Raw genomic sequence first — 16413 nt, forward strand, 5'->3', positions numbered from 1 at the left:
GCAAAGAATCACTCCTGTCAATGAATCCTGTTTACACACAGCCAATAGTCCCAGGAGCTGGCCATTAGGTGAATGTAAGCCGTTCAGGACTTGAGGTTACAACTGCTTGGTACCCTGAGAGACTGACCCTTGCTCAAACTACTTGGATGGAACATGGCAACCAAGGCCACACTTTGGGAAAGCAGGCCTCCCAAATGCTCCAAATAACCTTTGAAGCAGAAGTTCTAAGGTTCCCAAATAACTAAGTTATTAAACAAGTAAATGTTTACACAGCCACTAGAGTAGTTATTCAAGGTATTTATGACGGAGGCTGCATTGATATCAATTTCAAATTAAGAAACTGAGGCATATAAAGTTTGTCCAATTTGTCATAAACCACAAAGCAACTCATCTCAAACAGGAGAGCTGAGAAGGAAGTTGAAGGTCTGGTTGAACATTAGACAAACAATAGACTCAGCAACAAAATGACCAGTTTGGCCTCATCTTCAGGGCTTGGCTCCTGGCCAAGTGAACCAAGTCTGTGGTAGCACACACAGAAATAGAACTTGGAGTTCCTAACTTCCAGTCCTGTGTTTCGTTCAGTAGGTAACCAAGGGACCATTAACAAACTGATTTTATTCCCAACTTTTCTTATCGAGGAATGGAAAAGCATATGGGTCATCCTCAAAAGACAATAAGCTTTCCCCTTTATGAGTAAAATTTCTGCAACTGGCAGAGTACTCTCCTTAGTAGCTTCCAAATGTTTAACTAGAATACTTCACAACGGAGGATGAATCACAAGTCTGAGATCCCCCATCATTACATTCTTGACAACTGAACCACAAAGATAAGCTTTAAAGCCCCTTTCAGCTAGAACTGTTTAACTCCCACCAACTTAAGTGTCAGCTTTTCCAAACTGGTATCTTCTCTTGATCTGAAGAGTGTAAAGTGAATATGAGGTAGGCCAAGTCAACCTACAGCATGAATCAAGTGTACTAAATCTTTATTTAGGATAAGTGGCTCATATTTTAGATTAATAATGTATCCAAGGTGATCGTATGTTTTGGCAATCCAATTCTAAGACTTTCTCTAAGAACATCCCAGGGACAAACAGAACATAATTAAAGCTCTGGAGTTGTCACTCTTACAACTTAAAAAATTACTAATAGGAGAAACAGGACTTCAGCTCTGAAAAAACTTTGCTATGAAGGCCAAATACTTAGGAACGATTTGACCATGATCAGCCATGAGCTGCACCACAAGATACTCTCAAAGATAAAAGTTCACTACCCAGTCACTATCTCTACTTTACCTGGGCATAATTTTCCCTGACTTTTTAGCAACAACATTAAGCAACCCCTGAACTATGAATCTTTCTGAATTTAGATTTCAAGCAGTAAGAAACAAAATTGTTTCATCTGCAATTCAAGAAAAAAATTTCACATCAATCTTCAGTCCTTAAGCTGCTGCTACAACTGTAATAAAAGGTTGTTTTATTTTTTTTTCAAAGCAGGTTTCCCCTACTCCCTCAAACACCACACATATGAAGTAGCTCAAAACTGCAATTTCTATTTTGGGGGTCATCTGGGATCCATAGAAGTGACTTTCAATTACTTGGAATTTCAAAACGGAGGCTCCCCACTAACAATGCATTAGTGGCAAAATACTCCCCCATTTTGCTTCCTTTGTGGGAGAAAAGTTCTTTAAATTGGAAAGAATCTGTAGTCTTATAAAGATTACATTGGAATTAGTTCTTTTTTTCCTTTAGAAGGGCGGCCTTTTCTCCAAAGGTTTTGGTAAAAGTTATGGCTCAGATTTCAAAATGCAAACAGATGTTCCTGAAGCAACCGAAATGGGACACTCCACTTTTATTCCCAGAACAGTGGCGACTCCCAAGTTACTTTGTGTCCCAACTTTGCAAAGGGCAAAACCCCACCCCGCTTTGGTGTAAACTTTCAAGAGAACAGCACACTTTTGGAGTTTCCCAAAGCGGCTGGCGACGTGCGAGGTCAGGTCGTTCTGAGAATCGGGGCTGGACAGAAGGAATCTCAAGGGCAAGAGCGCTCAGAGATTTGCACGTGCCGCGAACTAGCTGGTCCCTGGGGACAATTAGTGGTTGCTACGGTAGGAGGAAGGCTGTTCCTTTTCACAGCCCTGGCCGCGGGGTGGCCTTGGTGCATGGAGGGAGATGATGGGTGCGCCTGGCTCTCCGGACTTGGAGCCTCCAGCTGACTGCCACGCCAAAGGGACGCGCGGCCGGAGCTGCAACCTCCACCCGCCCCCGCGGCGCCAGTCTTCGGAATGTGGCGTCACCCCCACCATGCCCATCGAAGTGGGGGTCCCGCTCCGCCGGGCCTCGCCGCCATACCCAGGCCGCATGGGGGTGGGGGAAAGAACTTAGCGGAGTTCGGCCTCAGGATCAGAGCCCCCGTGGTAGGAGCAAAGGGTAGTCGTTTCACCCGGTCTCTCCCCAGTTGGGGTCTCGGGAAATTTGGGGTAATTACCCAAGAACCCCGCCCTCTGTGAGAGGCGAGGTTGCGGGGCTGCCGGGACGGTTTGAGGACCGGGCCCGGCCGGAGAGACTCAAACCTGCACCCCCTCGGCCCCCGGTCCCACTCCCCGCCGTCTCCCGGCGCCGCCACTTCAGGCAGCCCACTCGGCCCGGCCTCTCCCCGCGCCCGGACCACCCCCCATGGGGTGCTCTCACTGCGCAGCGAGTCCCTCCGCTGCCTCCTCCCAGCCCAAAATGGCGGCGGCGGCCACCGATCCTTCTCGTCGCCTGCCTCTAGGGCCGAGGATACCTCCGCGCCCAAGCCCCTCCCCCTTCAGCCGGATCTATTTTCTGCCCAGTAAAGATTAACGCCATCAATGAACTCTTTAATTGAGGTAGGGAAGGCGGGTCTGATTGTGCTTCCGCACAGCTAATCGTTGACGAACGGAAGAATATTGACAGGTGAATGGACCAATCAAAGGAGACATCGATGAGCGCGGGATGCCGCTCGCGAAAGGGTAGATGGGTTTTGAGTTTTCTGTGTGCTTGTTGACGTGACAGGCTCTTGATCCTGCTTCCCCAGGTAGAAGAACTACAACCCCCAGCAGGGACCGCGCTGCCGGGCGGGGCCGTGGGGGGAGGGGGCCCCCGGGAAGGGCCTCCTCCCCTCCTCCCCTCCTCCCCCCAAGCTCAGTGCCTGAGCGGCTTCACCAGAGCTGCAGTAGTGGGTAGGGTTGAGGCGTTGGAATTGCACAGACAGGCGGTCGCACAGAAAGACACACAGACGTAGTCCTGTGCATAGCCCCTGACAGCAAATAGGTCAGTTCTGCCTTTGCAAAATCTCCTTCCCGGATCATTTCCCCTTTTCCAAGGAATCCATCCTTATCCCAGTTGGCTTTCCCTCCCAGCTGTCTATAGCGCGAAGACATCACTGCCCCTTTCTTCTGTTTGCCATTGAGAAGGAGGAGGGAAGCCGGCCAAACCCTGTAGATGAAAGGGCCTCAGTCCCAGGCTGGGCCCAGGTCTCAGTCGTGTCTCTTGGGGCGTTGACTTCTGGAGCCCAGCGCGGAATGGAGGTGGGGGGTTGCAGTCAAGATGGGGGCCTCTGGAGGCAGTGGGGAAAGGACTCCTCCTCAGGCTTGTCAGAGCCACTGACCCACTCCACTCCCTGCCTCTCCAGATCATTGCTGTATATTTGCCTCCCCAGGCTGTCTTTTCCCCCTCTTTGGTTCTCCTCTGTAGCTGCCTAGCTGCTTGCTTTGGCCTCGGTGACTTTCAGAAGAATAAGATGTAAGCCCTGGCCTGGGACCTGAGGAACAGGGCTGGAAAGATGGTTCCCTGATCCCCATTTGACCCCCTCCCTGCTTGGAGGTGTGAAAACCAGGGTGGAGGCAGCCTTCCTGCCCTTTATTTGAAAATGAGGGTATGTAGGTCTGATGCTACAAAATGGTTGCCGCTGCCTTGGTAAAAATTTGCTGGGCAGCCAGAATCCTCCTGAAAATTCTCCTTCTGGACTTAAGTTTGTGTTATTTAAAGCAGGTGTCACTAGTTAAAGGCCTCTGATGAAAGATTGGGAACAGAAGAAGGTGGCTTCTCCAAACCAACCACCACCAGCTGCCCTGGAGGAGGCCAAGGTAAGCCCCATTCTCCCAACCACCTTAGTGCCCTGAAGGTGGATCCTGCCAACTGGGATTGTGGCTTCTTGTCTCAGATGTGGTGGTGGATTTGGGAAACCAGTATTTTTTAAATGAGTCCCTACTGTGCACTGAGAAACATGCCAGATGCTATCTCAAAAAATGCTTTTCTGTCAATGCTTACCTACTTCCACACCTCCCCTCCTCTTGCCCGGGCCAGGCAGCCTTTTCCTATCTTAGTTCCCCTACCAGGAATCCAGGGATCAAACCCCCACCTCCTGCAGTGGAAGCATGAACTGTGAGGGAAGTCCCCTGAAGTGCCTTTTCTAGAATCATGCAGCCAGCAAGCAGAAGACCTAGGATTTAAGCTTAGGGCCTTAAACAACAGAACCCTGCCTTGCATTTTTGTCTAGGCTGAGAACCAAGTCTGAAGCAGGGAGAAGAGTTTGAGCCATTGGTTTGTAATTTAGGTTGGGTTTCGGGGGTAGAAAATCACCCAGGAGAGAGGGGAGAGTCAGATTGTATCAGGCCCTCAGAGAACATCACCTTCTGATCAACAGCAGGAGCCCAAAGCCTCCCAACCTGTGTGCTGTCTCACCGCTCCCACCTTGCCCATTCTTTTCCCCTAGTCCTCAGCTACCTATAGGTAAGGAGGGAATGCTTACCCTCTGACCCTCCATACCTAGCTACCTCCAGTATATTTTCTGGATTTATTTAACTTGGAGTACATGGCATGTCAGGTTCAGAGAGGGCAAATGAGTCATCCAGATCACACAGCTTACCTGCAGTAGTGGTAATGGTGGTAGAGGGACAGGCCTTTAGGAGGGAGGCGGCATGTGGGGCTGAGGGCAGGGCTGGCTTGGGTGGGGGTAAGCTCCTGCAGGACATTTGCTAAGGGCTGGGAATGGGTGGATGACTGTGCACACGCAAGTAAGCCCCGCAGCTCAGACTTCCCAGTGGCCTTGCCTCTTCCTGGATGGAGCAGAAGCTCTCAGTTGGCCCAAGACACTGGTGGAGACACAGCCTGTCATTGATACTCTCTCTGCAGGTAAAGTAATAATACAACACAACCAACAACATACACACACCCCCCCAAAATACCCCATCCCAAATTATGAAGAGGACTTTGGGGTCTCCCAAATGCATGTTAACACTCCTCCAGCTCTTATAGGACCGTGTCCACCTCCCAGGACAAACCCTATGCTTGAATAGACCCATGCTCAGATATCCCTGAACACAACGTATAATGTGTTAAACATTATAAAACACTGTTCTAATGCTAGTAGTTATTATTAGAATTCCCCAAACCACAAACTTCTAGCAATTCATTCCCCTCCCCCCACACTCAGTACTCCCACCCTCACCACAACAGAGATAAACAGATGCCATGAACACACACACTCTTGACAGAATCCTTTCCACCTCTTAGATAAGTTCTAGAATTCTCTGGGCTACAGACTGGAGATTGGCCCTTCCTCTCCCTAGTGCTTTCCTGGCCCTCCAACTTCTGCCTGGAATAAATACACTCCGTTCACCCTGGAGTGACAGAAAAGAGAGTCTCATGTTCTGATATCTTTTGGGTCCCCCCACCCCCTTCTGGGCTTATGTCATTAAATATGTATTTATTGAACACTCACCTTGAGCCATGCATAGCGACACAGTGATGAACCAAACAGACAGGACCCATTCTTCTAGGGGAGAGAAAGATGGTAAATAGTAATGTGCTAATGCTAAGTGGGACACTAACTGTCACATATCAGGGAATCACTAGGAAGGGGAGGAGGGGGCCACATAGATAGGATGGTCAGGGAGGGCCTCTGAAGAGCTAACATTGGAACTAAACCTTAAGGGACGAAAAAGAATCAGCTATGCAGATAGCTGGAAGCGGGATTGGCCACATAGATTGTGGGGCTTTTAATTCAAAATTCCTAAGAAGTTCAAGACAGTGACAGCAGAGATTAAGCAAAGCGCTAAGCTTGGGGCCTTTCTAAAAGGGGGTTCTGTGGGATAGTACAGGGCATTTGCCAGGAAACTAGCTTTGCCTGAAAGGTAAGTTTTCATTTTCTTCTTAAAAAAATTATTTTGTTTTGGAATATAGCTGATTAACTATTGTGATAGTTTCGGGTGAATAGCAAAGGGACTCGGTGATACATGTGTGTGTGCTGTGCTAAGTCACTTCCGTTGTCTTCAACTGTTTGTGATGCTGTGGCTCCTCCATCCATGGGATTTTTCAGGCAAGAATACTAGATTGGGTGACCATGCCCTCCTCCAGAGGATCTTCCTGACCCAGGGATAGAACCTACGTCTCTTATGCCTCCTGCATTGGCAGGCAGATTTTTTTTTAACCACTTGCGTCACCTGGACTTCAGTGGTAAAGAACCCACCTGCAGTGCAGGAGACACAGGAGGCATGGGTTCGATCCTTGGATCGGGAAAATCTGGAGAAAGAAATGGCAACCCACTGTAGTATTCTTGCCTGAAAACTCCTATGGACAGAGGAGTCTGGCGGGCTACAGTCCATGGGGTCACAGAGAGTTGGGCATAACTGAGCGACTAAGCACACACAAGGCATTCGTATCCATGTATCCATTCTCCCCCAAATTCCCCTAGCATCCAAGCTGCCACATAACATTGAGCAGAATTCTGTGTGCTGGACAGTAGGTCCTTATTGGTTGTCCATTTTAAATATAGCTGTGTATACATGTCCCTTCCAAACTCCTAACTATCCCTCCCTACTATCCTTCCCACAGCAACCAAAATTTCTTTTTCTAAGTCTGTGAGTCTGTTTCTGTTTTCTAGGTGAGTTCACTAGTATCATTTCTTTCTAGATTGCACATTTAAGGGGTGTCATGATATTTCTCTAACTTACTTCACTCAGTATAATAATTTCTGGGCCCATCCATGTAAGAGAAGCTTTCTAAAGAGGGAAGAGCAAGTGCTGTTTGGGCTTCTGATCAAGCAAATATATCATGAGCAACTTTCCATCCCGTTTCAGAGTATTTATTGAATGTTTACTCTATGCCAGATACTGTTGCAGGTATTGACATTACAGAGTGAGATATGCAGGCAAGATTCTGGGTCTCCCCAAACCCAAGCATGGGTTTGCTTGGGGGAGGGTTAGAGGACAGACAGTAGACAGGTAAGCCCATAAACTGATAGATGGTTGTAGAAGGTGTGAGGCTAGAGAGGGACCAAGCGAGCTGGGTGTGTGCAGGTTGGATTCAGGCTAGGTGAACAGAGAAGGATTCCACCACTGGGGAGAGGCCGTCTGTGATCCTTCCTCCTTTGTCCTCTCTCTTCAGATCTCTGGCACTTGTGGGAGCCCCCGAACATCCCCTGAGCCTCATGACCCTGGAGGTTCCCAGCCCCTGACCCCTCGGATGGAGAGCCACTCAGAGGAGGAAGACCGTCCTGGGGCCGGCGGTGGCCTGGGCTGGAATGGTAGGAGTCCCCGCACCCAGAGCCTAGGGGCTTGTTCCGCAGAGGCCATGCTGGCCCGGAAGAAACACCGCCGGCGGCCCTCAAAGCGCAAGAGGCACTGGCGGCCCTACTTGGAGCTCAGCTGGGCTGAAAAGCAACAGCGGGACGAGAGGCAGAGCCAGCGGGCCTCCCGGGTCCGAGAGGAGATGTTCGCCAAAGGCCAGCCTGTAGCACCCTACAACACCACCCAGTTCCTGATGAACGACCGAGACCCCGAGGAGCCCAACCTGGATGTGCCCCAGGGGGCCTCCCACCCAGGCTCCAGCGGGGAGAGTGAGGCCGGGGACAGTGACGGGCAGGGCCGTGCTCGTGGGGAGTTCCAGCAGAAGGATTTCTCCGAGGCCTACGAGCGGTATCACACTGAGAGCCTGCAGGGCCGCAGCAAGGAGGAACTGGTGCGAGACTACCTGGATCTGGAGAGGCGGCTGTCCCAAGCTGAGGAGGAGATGAGGAGGCTGCGGCAGCTGCGGGGATGCACCAACTGGCGCCCCTGTTACCAAGTGGAGGAACTGGCTGCCGAGGTAGAGAGGCTCCGGACGGAGAACCAGCGACTTCGGCAGGAGAATGAGATGTGGAACCGAGAAGGTGGCCGCCGTGGTGGGCAGCCAGGCAGCTAGGGGTGCCCCCTGCCCCAGCCAGGCTGACTCAAGGAGTGTACCCTCAGGCCAGCTGAGTCTTAAGGAGACAGGTCTCAGTCTCCCTGCTCTCCCTGAGAACAGCCAATACAGGCTCAGGCTTCTACCTTGTCATGTCCACAATTTGTTCTTGGATGTCATGTTACTTTTCACAAAGGAATTAAATTATTTTGGTGAAATCACATGGGAGTGACTAGCATTGGTTTCACTAGGGCTGCTGTGAGACAGAATCAAAGCCCATTCTTCCCAGAGAGGCCTGGGGCTGCCTCAAGCCTGGGAGACCCCTGCCCTGGGGGCTTCTCCGTGTCTTGGTTGCCTGAAATCTGCTCCATGTATCCAGGAGCCATCAACTGCTCTGAAGGTTTTAGAGAGGGGAAGGCAGAGGAGGGAGGGAACCACCAGGTTCAGCCAGAGCCAGACTTAAGATGCCAGATTGCCTTGAGGAACTGGGAGTTTCCCTGGAGGAGAAAGGCCTGGGCTCAAGGCCAGGGGTTTCTTCAGGGTTTATTCCCAGGCTCCCTGTGTTTTCCCTATTCTCTCCACAGTGTAGAGGGCTGGGCTAGACAAGGTCTGGGGACCTTGTGTCTCCTTGTCCTTAACAGTCTCCCTAAACGCCCCCCCTCCAGTCTCTCAGCAGGAGGTGAGTTGTCAGGTTTGACCTCTGACCTCCGAGAAGGGCACTTTACGTGTAAACGCTCAAGGGAGATTTTCTCCTGATGGAAAATAACCCCAAGGCTGGTGGGACAGGGGATTGATCCTTAGAAGAGCTGGAGGCCTGCTGTGCACCTGTGCATCCCTGCTCCTTTAGCTTAATCACCTGTGTGTTAATTCCCTCGGAGGTGAGCCCCTCACCTGTCTGTCTAATGGAGAGCTGAGTCAGCCCGGATATGCCACCAACACACCAGCAGTATGGGCTCTGAATCGAGTTCACACGCCCCCTCACACTCAGACCCACCCTTCCCCAGGCATCTTGTCTCTTGTTCTTGTGGCTGCAGAGTGTCAGGCTGCGGTGGTGGAGGGGAAGTTAGTCAACCAGCGTGTGTTGGCTCTGCCACCGTGCTCAGGGAGTGGTGGAAGCCTGGCTGGCCCAGCCTAACCTCCGTTTCAGGAAAACTCATCTTGACAGGCCACGTTGAGGGAGAGAAGGGCTCAGGCCTGGGAGCTGCTGGGATGGAAATGTTGACAAACCCCTTGTGTTGCCAGGATAACTTTCATTTCTACCCTGCCACACCCAGGCCTCACCAGCGTCTTCTACCAGAAGCAAGGCCAGAACAGATTCTAGGAAGGGATGGGTTTTTATGAGGGCAGAATCTCCCATCTTTGGGGTCTCCCCCGACCCCAGCCCTGGCTGAGTCTTAGCCCTCTCCCCTCTGAGCCCAGACAGCTCTGTCAGGAAAAGGCTGGGGGAATGATCGTTTCCACTTTGCAGACGGAAAGCCCTAGGCTCAGAGAGGAAGCCGCTTTGGGTTCCAGGAAAGCTGGTCCTAGGCTGGCCCCTGGGCAGGGCGCAGGCAGCCTCCCAGCGGCTGCATTCCTCAGCATGGAGCCAGAGGGAAAGGGGAGGGCCAGGGCCAGGACAGAGTTGTTTACCCACCGGGAGGCCTCTGTGTGTGTGAGTGTGTGTGTGTAAAAGTAACTAGGAGGGGAGAGAAGATTCCAGAGGACTTGAGAGTGTAGGGGGAGGGGTGTGGGAGCAGTGTCGAGGGAGAGGGTGCTGGGGGTGTGTCCCTGAGCAGGCAGGAGTTGCACATGGGGGAGGGGACAGGTGAAGATTTTGGCCTTTCTAGGCCAGGGAGCTGAGGAGCCTGGAGACCGAAAAGCTGCCATAATGCCAACACACACATACACAATGGTTGAAGGGCTCTGGGTCAGGGTCACACCGAGGTGGGGTAATTTTTCCAAGGCTAGTGGGGCCCAGGATTGGGCAAGAAAACAGAAAAAAAAAGAGAAGGGTGTGAGCTGGGAGAGTGTCAGGAGGGGCTGAGAAGGATCGGTGAAGAGTCAGTATCGCTCCCTACCCCCATCGGGGTCCCTGACCTCAGTGCCCCTAACCCTCAGCACTGGGCGGAGCCAGCTCTGTGCTGTGGTTTCTTTTTGCCTCCCTGCTTTTCCCTCTCCCAGGAGCCCACTTCGGTGAGGAAGCTCCAGGTTACAGCCCCCATCACCCTGTTTGCTGGGCAAGCTGGGCCTGGACACTCCTCTCTCCTCTCCAGGCCTTTCCAGAGCAGATGCCCAGGGCCTCATTCCCTCCAGCTCATTTGCTTTCCAGGACCTTCTCTGTCTCCTGGGTTGGGGGATGGAGGCCCAGAGGGGCAGATAGTTCCCAGGAGAGACTGCATACCCCTAGTCTGGGAGCCTTCTCTCTTCCCCACCTAAGGTGGACACCCTTGTGTCCAATGGACAGTCCCTACCTGCGGTGGGGTCAGGGAATAAGAGGTGACAGGGCAGGAGGAGCTTGCCAGGAAAGGGGAATGGGGGTCAAGATGAAGTTGTTCAGTGTGAGTGAAGAGGGTGGCCAGGTCCCATTGCCCCATTGCCCCATTGGGCACAGGCAAGGATGGCACTGGCCCTTTAAGTGGGGGTGCCAGTCAATGCCCTCCCCCAGCCAACCCAATTCAAGGGCACACTGAGCATGTGCAGGAGCTGTGCAAAGCTGGAGGGGAGGGAAGTGGGGGGATAGATTCCGGAGGGAGCTCCTCACCCCCCTGCTTCCTGTAGCTGCCCCCACTCTCCTTCCTGGGTCTGACAAAGGAGCCCAAGGTGCTCAGCCAGCCCCTTCCCCCATCCCAGACCCTCGGTGGGTGCTGCCCTCTGAGGGCTCTGGGACCTGCAAGGGGTGAGGGGTAGCCTCTTGGCCCTGGGAAGTCTTGGGAGCCCCCCTGCTGCTCGGAGGTGGCTCCCGCACTCAGCCCAGTGCCAGCCTCACTTCCCCCGTGAGGGTGTGGGTGGGCGGTGGGTGATCTTCCTGTTGCTTAACGTGTTTGATTTCATTCCATTGGTGTCAGGGTTTCTAAAGGAATTGCCTACCTTGATGACGTTCTGCTCAGAAAATTAAAAACAGCGAAAATGAGGTCCCTGCCCCCACCCCCAGGAGCTTCCAGTCTAAAGTCTGAGAGGAAGCAAACGCTCAAAGCGCCTGCCCGACTCCCTCTCCTGGTTCTCCCTCCGTCCTCTAAAGGGCAGTGGCTCCCAAGTTTACAGGATCCAGCTCTGCTTCCTCAACCAACTACATTCTCCAGACCACCTCCCTGGCAGCCTAGGAAAGCCTCCCCCACCACCACCCCGCCAATGTCCCTGTTTCTGTAACTCTCCAACATCCTTCTCCCTCCCTCACAGCTCAGGCCCTCCTTCACCTTCCTGCCTTGACACTTGCCTGCTCTTCCTGTAATCTCTTACCTGTAGCAACCCTTATGGTTTTTAAATTTATTGTATTTATTTATTGCCTGCGCCTTAGTGGCTTGCGGGATCTTAGTCCCCTGACCAGGGATCGAACCCGCACCCTTAGCAGTGAAAGTGCAGAGTCCTAACCACTGGACCACTGCTGAATTCCCCAGGCACCCTTTTTAAAAAATTAATTATTTTATTTTAGTTGCAACGGGTCTTCGATGTGTCTCGAGGGCTTTTGTTAGTTGCAGCGAATGGGGCTACTTGCCAGTTGTGGTGCGTAGACTTCTCACTGTGGTGGCTTCTCTTGTTGCAGAGTGTGGGCACTAGGTGTATGGGCTCGACAGTTGTGGTGCACGGGCTTAGTTGCCCCTGGGCATGTGGAATCTTCCCCGAGCAGGGGTCAAACCCGTTTCCCCTGCATTGGCAGATGGATTCTCAACCACTGGACCACCAGGGAAGCCCAGACACCCTTATTTTTAATTGAGGTGAAATTCACCTAACATAGAATCAACCATTTTAAAGAGAACAATTCAGTGGCACTTAGTACCTTCCCAATGTATACAACTGCCAGCTCCATCTACAATAGTTCCAAACATCATCAGCCCCAAAGGAAGCCCCATACCCATTCCCGCCATTCTCCAGCCCGGGCAACCACCTATCTGCCTTCTGACTCTATGGATTTACTTATTCTGGGTATTCTGGGGTAGAGAAAAGAGGAAAAACCTAGTCACCTGGGGTCTGTACGTCAAAAGCGGATTCTCTGAGGGCCTATGGTCGAGGGAGCACTGGGCCAGGAGTCTCGAGGCCTGTGTGTGCATGCTCAGTCATGTCCGACTCTTTGTGACCCCATGGACTGCAGCCCGCAAGGCTCCTCTGTCCCTGGAAAATCCAGGCAAGAATACTGGCGTGGGTTGCCATTTCCTCCTCCAGGGGATCGTCCTGAACCAGGGACTGAACCCACATCGCCTTGTGTCCTGCATTGGCAGGCAGATTCTTTACCACTGAGCCACCTGGGAAACCCCCCGAGGTCTGTGATAGATCCCAGTTCTGCTCCTAATTCAGGGGCCTCCCCTCCCCTGTTCACCGGCCTGGGGGACTTCAGGCCAGTCTAGTATCCTCAGCCTTCAGATCATACCCTTGTCTGGAGGCTTCTGTCTGGGATTGTGGAGCCTGACCTGAAAAATATTCCTCTTTGATCCTCTTGGCTCCTTCCTGCCAGGCCCAGGCAGTGAAGATGGCCCCAGGGGACGGTGTAATACCGCAGTTTGGGGTCAGAGGCATGAGATGAGGAAACTTCAGCTCTGAGAGGTTGAGAAACTTGCCCAAGGCCACATAACTCCTGCTGCACTGGAGTGGCAGCTGGTTCAGTCTGATTGTGTTCTGGAACTCTTGACCACAGTGTCCTCCTGTCTTCACAGAGATAAAGTAAGTTAAGGGCTTAGCGAAATGCCAGCTGTGTGGGAGGTGCTCTTAAATGGAAGCAGCTACAAATTTTACTACATTCTGGAACACTGTGTAATCCTGAAGTGAATAGCTCCAGTCCAAGGTGATTCTTGGTAAATTCTTGGTAAAAAAAAATCCACCTGCAATGCAGGAGACCCTGATTCGGTCCCTGGGTGGGAAAGATCCCCTGGAGGAGGAAATGGCAACCTACTCCAGTATTCTTGCCTGGGAAATCCCATGGACAAAGGAGCCTGGCAGGCTACAGTCCATGGTATCACCAAGAGTCAGACATGCTGCTGCTGCTGCTGCTAAGTCGCTTCAGTCGTGTCCGACTCTGTGCGACCCGATAGACGGCAGCCTGCTAGACTTAGCCACTAAACCACATAAACCAAGGTGGTTCTTGGGAGTTCCTCTCTCCCCACTTGCCTCATCTTTGTCCTCCACTGGCCTCCCTAGGATGACAGCTCCTGTAAGGACCAAGGGGTTGCCTGGACCCCAAGTCTTTAAGACAGGTGGGTGTGAGAAGCCTCTTTCCTGTCTCCCCGAATGAGGGAGATATGATTGTTGCCTTCCACGGGGCTCAGTTCACCTATTTCTCCCTGGTTGAACCTCCATCCCTGCCCCCTCAAAGAGAAAGGAGCTTGTGGGTCTAGGGGAGCGAAGGGACTGCACAGGGCTGGCCTGGCAGGGGCCAGACTGAGCAGCTGGTTCCCCAGTTGGCCGCTGTGTCCTGGCTGCCTGTGGGCCTGGACATTCCAGAGACCACCTGCCAGAGAGATTCCCCCCCACCCCAGGAACCCTTCCAAGATGGAAACGCCCAGATCAGCCCTCTGGATGCCTGCTGTCTCCTTCCTCAGGATGACCAGGTAGGGCCCCCTCCCCTGCTCTGTCCCTAACCGAGTCCAGTGGCTCGAAGAGGAAGTTCCCAAGGAGACAAAGCTGTGAGGAGACACTGTGAAGGTGTCCAGGGCTGGACTCGGCCACAGCCCATCGTTTGGGGCATTTTATCTGTTCTGTCTGTCTGTCTCTCTTTTTTTTTTTCTTTTAAACATTTGGCTGCACTGGGTCCCAGTGGCAGCCTGCGGGATCCTTATTGGCACAGAGGATCTAGTTGGTTGACCAGGGACTGAACCCTGGGCCCCCTGCATTGGGAGCCTGGAGTCTTAACCACTGGACCACCAGAGAAGTCCCTGTCCTGTCTCTTGATCCTTCTAGCGCCCTCTGTGGGGTGCTCCTTAGGCCCACAGAGGCCCAGTCAGCCATCAGGCTCCTTTATCATTGAGTGAGGACACGGGGAAGCTGAAAGCTCTCTCACAGCCATGCCCAGAACCAAACCCGGTGGGTGCTCGGCTGGCTGCCTTCTTTTCTTACTGTCGGCCCCTCCGTCCTCCCTCGCTAGACCTCCCTTCCTCCGCTTCTCTGTCCCAGCCTCAACCATTTCCCTCTTGGGGCCTTTGATAAACAGATCTTTCCCTCTGGGCCCCTAGTCCAACTGTCCTCACTTGTAAGCCACATCAGCTGTGTTTGTGGACTCACCCCATTCCCAGGGCCCCCTCAGCTTCCCCTCCTCAGTTGTCTCTCCCCACTCCCACCCCAGGTTTCAGATGCTGGAGGCCTTATTTTTAACTCCCTCCTCTCCCACCAGATGAATTCCCCACATCTTCACACTATTGAAAAATTCTTTTCATCACAATTCGAAATTCTTTGTCATCAAATACCTTTACAAATGCATGTGTGAATTTTCTCTTCCACTAATTCACTTGTTGATAAACCAGTCATGTTAAAAAAAAATCTGACTGCTACTTAATATCTTTACTATCTGATAGCTCTATTCTCTCTCCTTACCCTTCTTTCAATGAAGATTCCTGGATTTTCTTTGTTGTTGTTCAGTCACTCAGTCTTGTCTGACTCTTTGTGACCCCATGGACTGCAGCACGCCACGCTTGCCTCTCCTTCACCATCTCCTGGAGCTTGCTCAAACTCATGTCCATTGAGTCAGTGATGCCATTCAACCATCTCATCCTCTGTCATCCCCATCTCCTCCTGGCTTCAGTTTTTCCCAGCATCGGGGTCTTTTCTAATGAGTCAGCTCTTCGCATCAGGTGGCCAAAGTATTGGAAATTCTTAGATTTAAATTTTTTTCTAGAGTACATTCAAAAGCAGCATGTCTGAGGACTTCCCTGGTGGTCCGGTGGTTAAGAATCCACCTTCCAATGCAGGGAACGTGGGTTCAACCTCTGGTCAAGGAGTTAAGATACCATATGCCACACTTGGTTATCCTCCCTGTAGGCTGACACTACTGATCCCTCCTGCTCTAGAGTCCGTGGGCTAATGCACCACAAGGAAGATTCCTTGTGCCACAACTAAGACCCGATGCAGCCAAAGAAATTAATGATATAGTTTTTAAAAGAGCAGTATGTTCGGATCCTCTCCCCAAAGCATATCTTTATGTATTGAATATCTGTATATAAAGATATAGATAGATATGCAAATATAGGCACAGATACAGGTATTGTGGACGGAAGCAAGCATGTGAGAGAGTTCTAGACATTACCTAATTTAATATCCTATTTTCAGGCTGAATTAAATATCTTTCTAAACCTGTGACCCTCTCTTATAGTCTTTAACCATTTTTAAGTGTACAGTTCAGTGGCATTAAGTACATTTGCATTGTTATGCAGCCACCTCCACCATCCATCTCCAGAACATTTTCCTTTTCAACTTCCCAAGCTGAGACTCTACCCATTAAACAATAATCCCTTCTCCCCCTGCCCCTGGCAACTACCATTCTTCTTTTCTAGAAGCCTTTTGATAAGATTGCTCCCCTGCTGGTTTCCATCCAGCTGGACCCCAGGTTCCCTCTCCTTACAGAACTCCTTTGTCCAATAAATTATTGCTTCTCAACTGACGGCCCGTTGGAATCACCTGGGAAAGATATTTAGAGTTCCGACGACTTGGTGCCACCCCTGGAATTTCTGATTTCGTTCCTCTGGGGTGCAGCCCAGCCATTTGTTACCATTTAGTCCCTAAGTCATGTCCGACTCTTTGTAACCCCATGGACTGTAGCCCACCAGTCTCCTCTGTCCATGGGATTTCCCAAGCAAGAATACTGGAATGGGTTGCCATTTCCTTTTCCAGGGGTGCTTCCTGACCCAGGGATTGAATCTGAGTCTCCTACATTGGCAGGCAGATTCTTTACCACTGAGCCACAGGCATTGGAAAGTTTTTAAAAATTAATTAATTTTTTTATTTTGGCCATGATGTGTGGCATGCAGGATATTAGTTCCCCAATCAGCGATGGAAGCTGTGTCCCTTGCAGTGGAAGCACAGCATCTTAGCCACTGGACCACCAGGGAACTCCTAGG

The 16413-nt window shown here is 51.6% G+C and overlaps 1 protein-coding gene across 11 annotated transcripts; it reads left to right on the forward strand.

Annotated features, from left to right (window-relative positions):
* Positions 1-700: 700 nt before the first annotated feature.
* Positions 701-8407, forward strand: HEXIM2 (HEXIM P-TEFb complex subunit 2). 11 transcript variants are annotated; one of them, XM_059878232.1, is made up of 4 exons: positions 701-2412; positions 2866-3053; positions 4010-4104; positions 7406-8400. In XM_059878232.1, the coding sequence occupies exons 3-4, from the start codon at positions 4033-4035 to the stop codon at positions 8198-8200; spliced, it is 867 nt and encodes a 288-aa protein (XP_059734215.1). In that variant the 5' UTR covers positions 701-2412; positions 2866-3053; positions 4010-4032; the 3' UTR covers positions 8201-8400. The 11 variants fall into 11 exon arrangements, with proteins under 11 accessions (XP_059734215.1, XP_024836181.1, XP_059734214.1 ...); XM_024980413.2 differs by having other exon boundaries at positions 2866-2988; positions 4007-4104; XM_059878231.1 differs by having other exon boundaries at positions 2866-2988.
* Positions 8408-16413: the final 8006 nt, after the last annotated feature.

The sequence above is a fragment of the Bos taurus genome, chromosome 19 (assembly GCF_002263795.3).
Source record: "Bos taurus isolate L1 Dominette 01449 registration number 42190680 breed Hereford chromosome 19, ARS-UCD2.0, whole genome shotgun sequence".
NCBI lineage: Eukaryota > Metazoa > Chordata > Mammalia > Artiodactyla > Bovidae > Bos > Bos taurus.

Excerpts from the sequence above, each read along its gene's own strand:
- HEXIM2 (XM_059878232.1), top strand. The coding sequence starts at position 4,033 with ATGAAAGATTGGGAACAGAAGAAGGTGGCTTCTCCAAACCAACCACCA. Across the intron at positions 4,105-7,405 it reads CTGCCCTGGAGGAGGCCAAG|ATCTCTGGCACTTGTGGGAG; the intron begins GTAAGCCCCATT and ends CTCTCTCTTCAG.